Source organism: Siniperca chuatsi, linkage group LG9 (genome assembly GCF_020085105.1).
Source record: "Siniperca chuatsi isolate FFG_IHB_CAS linkage group LG9, ASM2008510v1, whole genome shotgun sequence".
Taxonomy (NCBI): Eukaryota; Metazoa; Chordata; class Actinopteri; order Centrarchiformes; family Sinipercidae; genus Siniperca; species Siniperca chuatsi.
In genome coordinates this window covers 7,365,256-7,374,775 of record NC_058050.1, presented here as the reverse complement: position 1 = coordinate 7,374,775, position 9,520 = coordinate 7,365,256, and the positions used below count along the sequence as shown (strand labels likewise).

At 38.6% G+C, this 9,520-nt stretch overlaps 1 protein-coding gene across 1 annotated transcript in view; it reads right to left on the bottom strand.

The window, feature by feature from the left end:
• Window positions 1-9,520, bottom strand: part of gramd1a (GRAM domain containing 1A) — a 35,056-nt gene that overhangs the window by 6,029 nt on the left and 19,507 nt on the right. The window contains 9 exon segments of the mRNA XM_044208297.1: window positions 39-159; window positions 513-620; window positions 2,353-2,364; window positions 2,942-3,026; window positions 3,418-3,582; window positions 3,585-3,647; window positions 4,813-4,916; window positions 6,832-6,974; window positions 8,098-8,219. Of these exon segments, the coding sequence (XP_044064232.1) occupies window positions 39-159; window positions 513-620; window positions 2,353-2,364; window positions 2,942-3,026; window positions 3,418-3,582; window positions 3,585-3,647; window positions 4,813-4,916; window positions 6,832-6,974; window positions 8,098-8,219 (923 nt within the window).

Here is a 9,520-nt window from a genome sequence, read left to right as displayed (position 1 = left end):
ATTTTACATCAAAATAAAATAAACACACACACACATACCTGGTCGAGAAGCGTGACAGAGGACTGCAGGATCTGCTGCCACTTGCTGAGCTGAGCCTGGTGAAACTGCCTCTGAAGCTGCAAAACCTGAGCCCACTCTCCAGCTGTCTGAGGCAAAGGACTGAGAGAAAACAAGAAGAGAGGAGAAAGGGGTGGAGGAGGACAAAAGGAGAGGAAGAGGTATGGGGAGAGAGCAAGACAAGTGCAGAGTCATTACAATTTCTATAGCCAGTAGTCAGTAGTATATCTGGCTCTTTTGCTGCTGATGTTCACTAGCTAGTTGCTAACTTTGTCTGTCTGTCTTCCATTGTTAATTGATAAAATATTAATTATCTTAGCTTTTTATCTACTTGCCTTACAGAAGGAAAGAGATGATTTGTTGCTTTGTAATAACTTAAAACTATGAGGGATATTTCACACGTCAAATTAACACCATAATAGATATTTGTATGGAAAATAGTGTGGTGTGTTTACCTGTCAGCAACAGAATAGGAGTGCCATGTCTCCAGTGTATGTGCCGCTCTTTCCAGAGCGTACAGCTTGTAGAACAGCAGCATGTTGAGAGCCACCAGCACCACCAGACTGACAGGGACGGAGAGAGAAGAGAATTGTCTAATTTACTGACTGGTATGAAAATGCTCAAAAATAGTGAAAATGCTTCAACGAATCACTAAGAGAACATCAGTAAGATATCAACGGCAAAATGCCAATACTGATGGCACAAAATAAACAGGCACAAATACTTTAGTGTTTGTCACGCAAACCAGCACCTATTCACAACACAATTTAACTTTATTGCAGGAAAAATCCACCCTGACACTAATGTCAGCGTTGTGAACAACTATTACTATTAAAATGTACATGTTGCATTGCTAGGCATAATTTTTTGCTGATGTGGTATTTTTTGGTTTCTGTGGATAACTGCTCAAATGTAGACATGATGTAATATTTCCAGTTTAATTCCTGCATAAGGACTACTTTCTAGACTCACTAACATTTAACGATCATACATTACTGACACAGATACCAGTATCTCCGCTGGCAGTAGCTACCATGGACCAGAATGCAATGCAGTGTTGAGCGAAGGTTGTGATCCCCTTTTCTTGCTCTGCTATAGCTGTTGGTCTCTCTTTTGTCATGTTGAGCCCACAGCTGAAAACTAGTCAGGTCCCGTTCTTTAAAAAGGTTGTTGACAGTCATTCTGGGAAATGTAAGAAATGCTTAACTGAATTGGTAGAGGAAAAGTTGGCAGTCCAATAAACACTGCTGATATACACTGATCATACACAACAGTCTAAGGGTGATTTCACACCAAACCTGTTTGATTCACTTCATACAAACTCTGGTGCAGTTTGTGTGGGCTGGTGTGACAGCTGTCAATCAAACTCTGGTGCTGACTAAACAACCAGATCGAGACCACCTGAAAAGGAGGGTCCACTTACAAGTGAACTCTAGTACAGTTTGTTTGTGGTCTGAAAGTAAACGGACCAACCACAGGATTTTATGACAGTAGATATGTGATTTTCGTATAAAGTTAAACTACTATTAAAACTATCTGCTGGTCATAAACTGTCAACGAAGCAATCTATATTTATGCAAATCATTTGGTAACACAGATGTGCATCAGTGTGGGGATTTTCCTGATCAATCACAATATAGTATATATATAGTATATATATATATATATATATATATATATATATATATATATATATATATATATATATATATATAGACCCTGCCCATAGACTGTAATGAAGCCAAAATATCCCAGCTACAGGAGCAGCCATCTTGCACTTTTGACGTCATTTGGAGCCAGAGTCTACGCAGTAGTGATCGGAGTTGGAGCCGCGGTATCGAAGAACTACCTAAAATGACAGAAACGATCTTTGGGAAAAATTTATTTGAGTTTTTAGTTGGCTCATGTCCCATCCGCTACATGGAGGGGGCGGGGTTTATGACCTATACTGCAGCCAGCCACCAGGGGGCGATCCAGATGTTTTTGCTTCACTTTTGAGGACCTGTCATGTTGTCCATCTTTATATACAGTCTAGTCGTAGCAGTCTGTAGCAAACTACAGCAAACGTCTGTCGAGTCCTTTAGATGTTTGTGGAAATCAAATGTGGACATAAAAAAAAAAATAAATAATCACTCAGGTAGTCAAATTTGTGTAAAGAATTAAAGATTTAAAAATTGCTTCATGTTCAATTTGAGTGCACCTTAAGAGTATAAAAGGGTGGATTTTTCCATCTATCTTTTACATAGTTCTTATTTATATAGCCAGTGGTATAAAATCAAAGCCTCTCATACGAACCTGATACAGATCCTATGCACAAGAAGTATTGCAGAAAGGAAGGGAAAAGAAGAGAAATAGCAAGAAAGGCATTGTGAGGATGTTGGTATGCAGAAGATCGATATCCAACTTGTCTGAATGAGGGAGCATTCAGATGTGGATAAAACCAAGACAGCAGAAAGCCAACATAATTAAAGATATGCAATCAAACCAGGGATTTGATCAGGTAGGAACTCCTCAAATTCCTCTATATTACACAATATAGGAAAGAACATATTGTATTACTAAGAAGGAAGAATACATGCAAGGACACACACATGCTTTTATGTGTAGACTGCACTGATATCCACTATAATTGCACACTCAGAAAATCCCTTTCTTACATAACATACTCTCTATTTAGAAATGTTCGACTCCGTTCTGAGTAACTCATTGTGTGTGTGTGAGATGACTAGTGAATAAGACAAGTTCATATGATCAGTGTGCAGTAAAACATAAAACATGTTGGAAATGATCTTGAGTTAAAATGGCCAGAAGGGAAGCTCAGAACAGGGATTCAGAAAGTCTACTGTTATTCACAAACACACAGTACAAGCACACTTGAACTTACATGAAGCTGACGATGAGGAGGATGGTCGATATACTGTTGGGTCCTCCACCACGTGAACGCTCTCCCAGCTTCATATACTGAGCACCTAAAAATAAAAAAAAAAAATAAGCCAGATGTTTTCAGTGATCAGAGTTCCCACTGTGTATATTTCTAATAGAGATAACTAAATTATAATGTCTCCAGCCCCTAAAAGTACTATACTAATATTTTAGGTCATAAACGTTCCACAAGGCAAATCAGCAAAAAAATTCCAGTAAAATGGTTTTCTAGAATTCTTGACATCCCATTATGTTCAGGGATCAAAGACTAATACATCTGTTTCTGCAATGTAACTCCAAAGAGAACCACTAGAGGGTAGTATTGCACAGAAGATGGATTCAAGCTTTTTGTTTGGGTGCAAGACCTTCAATGATGGTGGCATGGATTTGAATTCCAGCATCCAAAACATCTCAACAACTGTATCCTGGCTGACTTACTGGCATCTCTCCTGTCCCTCTCCTCTCCGACTCCTCTGTCCCCTCGGTCTCCGGTGCCCATGCCTCCTCCCTCCCTCTCTCGCTCCTTCTCGCCCTGCCGTCGAGAGCAGGTGCGTTTGCGGCGGCGCAGGGCCGGTGGGGTCTTGGCAGCGTCGCCCCCACTGCATCGCCTGTGGTTACCACGGAAACCTCAGACTGCAATAACGTCTCCAGCTTGCACACCTCGTTCTCTGTATTGTGGGAGAAAGTATATAGATGGAGGAATTAAAATACACATAACCCAGCAATGTAAGGTGGAGGGACAAATACAACTTCACAACATGTCCTAAATATGGCTGAATAGCCAATCAGAATACATGTTGAGGAAAGAAGCACCAACGAAATTGTGTCTGTAGCACTTCAGTGTCAAAACTTATCAAGTACCAAATGCTGGCACTGAATACTTGGTCACATTCTTGATATTTTATTCTCTGACCAGACATTGCGTTATTTAAGTAATATTTTAGAAAATTTTAAGCATGTGTGGGTATTATGTGGACAAAGTTCTTGTATGACTGTGTGAAAACAACAAACATGTTTTTAAGGCTAGTTTTATGTATTTATTTAGGGTACAAAATGTGTTTAAAAAGATCTCCTTCAGACATGTTAGGACACATAAAATTGATTACATTTCAAATGTTTGACGACTAGACACAAGATGTCTCCTACTTCACTGAAAAGTCCATTCACAGTGTATGTGCACTGGAGGTTACAAATTTCAACATCGCTTAAATTGCATATTGGACCACAACTGACTTCCAAACAAGTTGTGATTTCAAAATCGTAAGTACATGTCTTAAACTCAGATTTAAGATGAGTACAGAGAAACTTTCCTCCTCCAGCAGATGAATGTGAAAACAACCTTCTAGTGTCAAACTCTGCACATACATCATTCTGCACAGTGAAGCTCAAAGATTCAAGTTAACTAACAATAAGCTAAACACATTTTTAAATACATTTTTAAATACAAAGCAAGCTATTGAATAAACATTTGTTGGTATTGATAGTGAAACTCAGGTTAACAAATTCAAAACAACCATCTGTCAAAATAGAACAAGTCAATTTAATCTGTAAAATCAAAACGTACAGAAACCTGGACCACATGAACAGACTGTCATGATCCATTTAGTAGGAGTAACTCTCACAAACATTATTAATAGGGATACATGATGCTTGCAAACATATTCAGGCTACAACACACACAAACAGACAATAGGTAGTGTGCCCTGCTTATGCAGTTTCACTTTACTTTTGTTCAGTTATTTACTAAAGGGAAATAAGCCTGAATAGGTCAGTTTGGTTTCTACAGGCTGTGTATACGGAGATACACCGGAAGAGGCCAACCATGTGACTCACCCATGTGTCTGTAGTACTCCTCAATGCCGCTCCAGGTGTTCTTTTCAATCAATGCTTTCACCAGGCTCCATGGCTGCTTCCTGTAGCAGATGTCTGAGGAAACTCTGGGCAGAAAAAAAGCAAACAAACCCTGTTTAAAACATATATAGACAAAGAGTGTTTACAAAGAGAAACCTTTCATATTTTTTATGTAGGGCAATTCAACCTGCTCTATATTAATCTAAAATGAATAAGCACTATTCTCCGTTACTATTATCATACATTTACCATGATTTTCAACCAGCACCTGACAACAAGCAGGAACTTCTGTCGGTGGCCCACAAGTTCCTGCATTTCATGTTTTTCCTTGGAAACTGATCAAGTTTTTACATGAGCACTTAAGATATCATGTTTCCATGTTCCAAAGAAAGCAATCAAAAACATGCTCAACACGCCAATCACAGTGCACTAAAGTATAAAAAATGATGGAACTGTGTTGAGTGCTTGACACTTAACAGTTTTGCCATAATATAGTTTTTGAACCCTAAGACCAGCCATTTTGTTTATCTGTCTGTAACTAGTAACAATCACCTACTCAAATATGCTTTTTTTCATGCTTTCTTTCCAGGTCTGACAAAACTCACAACTATTCTGAGAGCAGAATGTAATCAGAAAGAGGTTTTACATTACACATTTTCATTGTTTGAAGTGATTATAAAAAGTTTAACCTATTTTGAAATTTTACATTATTAGCATTATAAATTAACTATTACTGTTGGTGGAATGAATAGTTTGACATCACTGGAGCTGGGTTTATTCCATTTTGGATCCTAATCAGATTATTAGTGGAAAAAAGGCTCCAAATAAAGACCACTAGTGATAATGTTACTGAGAAGCAGACAGGGAAACAGTCAAAGCCCTTGCTTAAATGAAACATGTCTTACTATTACTAAAAACTATTGTGTCAGTGTTTTCTTTTTCTTCCTCTGTGATTGTTGAACGTTGGTGCAAAATGCTAAGAAAGATGCCTTTGCTCTTTGATCCTGAGATGCTAACATTAAGACTTGTGTTTGCCAATGATATTTAAACCCCACTGTACTTGTATTGGAAATACGCTGATGTGTCATCAAGTCAAATACATAATGTCTGCAGAAGTGAGAAAAAAAAAAAAAATAAGTCAAGCAAATAGTGCCTGAAAATAAAAGCAACGTGATCAGTAGCTGTTTAGTGTTAGGCAGCAAGGGACACTAGATGAAACAAGGGAGAGAAACTCTGACAGGATTGTTTCATATACCAGCGAGATGTTCTGGTCCCCAGGCTGAGGGACTTACCCACTTAACTACAGTTTGCATCATCTATTTTGCTGCAATCTGATAGCACATGTAAACAAGGATCCTATAGATCAAATGTAAAGAGGAGAGATGAAATATGGCGATGCTGTCTCTGCACTGCTTGGATTTTTGTGTTGTGTGCTTCCCCTTGCAGGAGACTGGCAAGCGGAAAACCCAACACCTGTGCTAAGCAGCTGCTCAGATATATAAGATGGGTCAGTGTTTGATGCCCTTTAATTGCTCTTTGGTTTGAATCTAGTGTTCCTTTAGCACCTCAGAACACTACCACATATATTTCCACACATCCTATTCACATTTTACCCCATTAATGTTACTGGCTTCTCTGTGGTGCTGCTGTTTATGCTTGTATCGTGTTTAGAAAAATCATTAGTTGAAGTCATGTGTCAGCTCCCTTCTTAATCCTTTATCTTATTGTGGATGGGATATTATCAACTGTAGCATCAAAAAATAAATTGTAACTTTGCAACTTTGAGTCAAAGATGAAAGTCTTTCATCATGAAACAGTAACAGAATCTGTCATAAAATCGATAAGTTCACATAGGAAAGCAACACATTCAACATGAGAGTAAGACTGTCACATGCGGCTCTTCTGTTTTGACTGTTGTTTTCACAGTCAATGGGTGAGCCCAAAGTTAAAGAAAATCCCACCCACATGGGATTAGCCCCAATAAGACAACAACAAGCATACCTGAGCCGGCTCTTGTGCTTGTTGATGGAGGTGAGGCAGTATCTGTGGACAGTGTAGAAGTAGTCCTGGTAGGGGATGCCTGAAGTGATGACCTCCGAGTCCACCACATAGCACTCCCCCCGGGCGCTGCTCTTATGCAACGTCTGGAAGCAGTAAGAAAAGTGGAGGTGGATAGTTAATGGTATGCACACTTATTGGTTTCTTCAGACACATAACAAAACCATCAACTGACCCTTCTGCTAGTTATGGCTTCTTTGGCTGATAATTAACTGCTGTAATGGCACCAGTATGCTTTATCAGAACTACTTGTTGGATGGTTGAAAAGCTTCGGAAACCCCCTCTTCCCACACCTGCCTAACGATGGAACTGGGGGGGCTGTGTCTGACATTTTCTGTAACTTTGTGACGCTATCATTGGCCAACTGTGTGGAGGTGGGAAAGTAAGTAGGGTTTTAACTTTTCTCTCAAGCTCTATTTTTTCGTTATTTTTCTGTCACTTTTCATGTGAACAACCAAGTACAACACTAAGAATGTCTTCCAGGAGGGACTGTCTGAAAATGCACGCCGTTATCCCCGTATTTAAACGACATCACGTCTCCTCCAGTGTGATGTAGTGTTTCAGGGAAAATGTAGTCAATATTACAACAAATACTACATTGTTGAGTTGTCAAAAAAATACTTGGACAATATATGCAACATTGACATCTCACAAAATTTCACCAGTCAGTTTTTATACTACAGCAAGAACTTGTGTGCTACAAAGAATGTGATTAATTAATTCTAAAAACAAAGATGATTCAAAATGCTTTGAGGGGAAAATGGTACATAAGCTTAATAAATATTTAAAATTAACTTCTACTTGATAAAATATTATTAATAATAATAATATAGTAATAGTAATTAATATGGCAGCAATGATTTGGTCTGCGCAGAAGCAACATTTCCAAATGGTATATATGTTATTTCTGAATTAAATTCTTAATTTATTTTCACGAGATGTAAGATTAATTGTTTATTGTTACAATGGATTATCACTTTTAGCAGTGATACCTGCACATAAACCCTAACTGGGCCCAAAACTGGAACCATTACAAAGCAAACATTTTAAAGATCTCCAACACACAACTACATACAACTATAGAGAAAGTTCCACTCCAGTTATAGCTAAATAAGAACGGCGTTTCTACCCAGTTATTTGCCTTTAGTAAAGACTGTGTGAAAAAGGGCTAAATAATGAAACTAAAAAAGGTGTTTGTCAAGGACTGACCTGCGTCTCCACCACAGGGGCGGTCTTGGGGCCGAGGGGGTTGTTGAGGGCGATGGTGTAGCTAAGCACACGGCTCGTATTCCCACTGCTGCTGTCCTGCTGCCATTCACCCACCGACAGGTCTGAGAGAGAGAGACAGAGAAAACAAACATGAGCGACTCAAGACAGAACAAGACACAAAAAGTTACAAGCGATTTTGTGAAAATGAGAGAATGAAAGGAAAGAAAAGGCTGAGAATTTGTAAATAAAAAGGAGACCATGAGATTTAGAGGGGTTGGAGAGAGAGAGAGAGAGAGAGAGAGAGAGAGAGAGAGAGAGAGAGAGAGAGAGAGAGAGAAAATAAATTTAAAAAGACAGAAAGAAATGCCCCAATTAGAGCTACACAATGCTCCCAAGCGGGCTGGGCCTCCAACTGGGTTAGGCAATGGCCAAATCAACTCCACAGCTCCACCTCTGTCCTCATTTAAACTACTACAGAAACATTTCCAAAATACACACTGCATTTATGCAAAGATGACCTTAATTATCAGTCTGTCAAATAAAATAATAGTTCAGTGACAAAGCAAGGCATGAAAACAGCATGGTAAAGTAAAAAAGAAGCAATGATGGAGGGTGGTTAATACAGCGTTAACAGCTAGTGTGGCACCCTCATTAGTGGCACAATACAGTGAGCTACAGCATGTCTTTGGGTTTGGGGGGGGGTACATCACTACATTTGTATTTATCCGCTGGACCGAGTAGCACAGCTGCTTCATGAGAGCAACAAAACTACTTTCAAAAGAAAAACATCCGAGAGATGTTTGCAGGTGTGTTTTTCTTATTACCATGGATAACTAACATTATGGCAACAACACAAATAGATACTTGCAGTGCACCTACAACTGAGCTTAATGGCAGAAAAATGTCACAATATCAACAGTATCACCAACAACAGCAAACTTCAGGTTCTAGTGACAGACACAAAGAATGAACAGGATTCCCACACCTTCTTAAACATAACATTCAAGGACTTTTCAATGACTTTTCAGGCCCAATTACCTCAAATTCAAGGACCCAACATGGCCTAGTTTGAGACACGGATCAAGGTTAATTACTGTTACAACAATGAGAATTTTTATAATTAGAATTAGAAGGCTTTACAGAAGCTCACAGACAACAATTAAAAAGAGAGAATGTGTGAACACTGTGCTGTTACAGTGATGGCAGATTATGTGGTGGAACATAGCTTATTTACTAAAGTTAAGTAAAAATGTATTAAAAGAAGTTCAATTTCTATTCTTGCGCAAAATATATAAATTCAAAACACTTTCAATGACCCATGTCTATTTATGTCCATTTTCAAAAACTTTCAAGGCCATGATTTTTTCTCCTCAAATTGTGGGAACTATGAATAAAAGAGTAAGTGACTTTTCACTTACTCTTT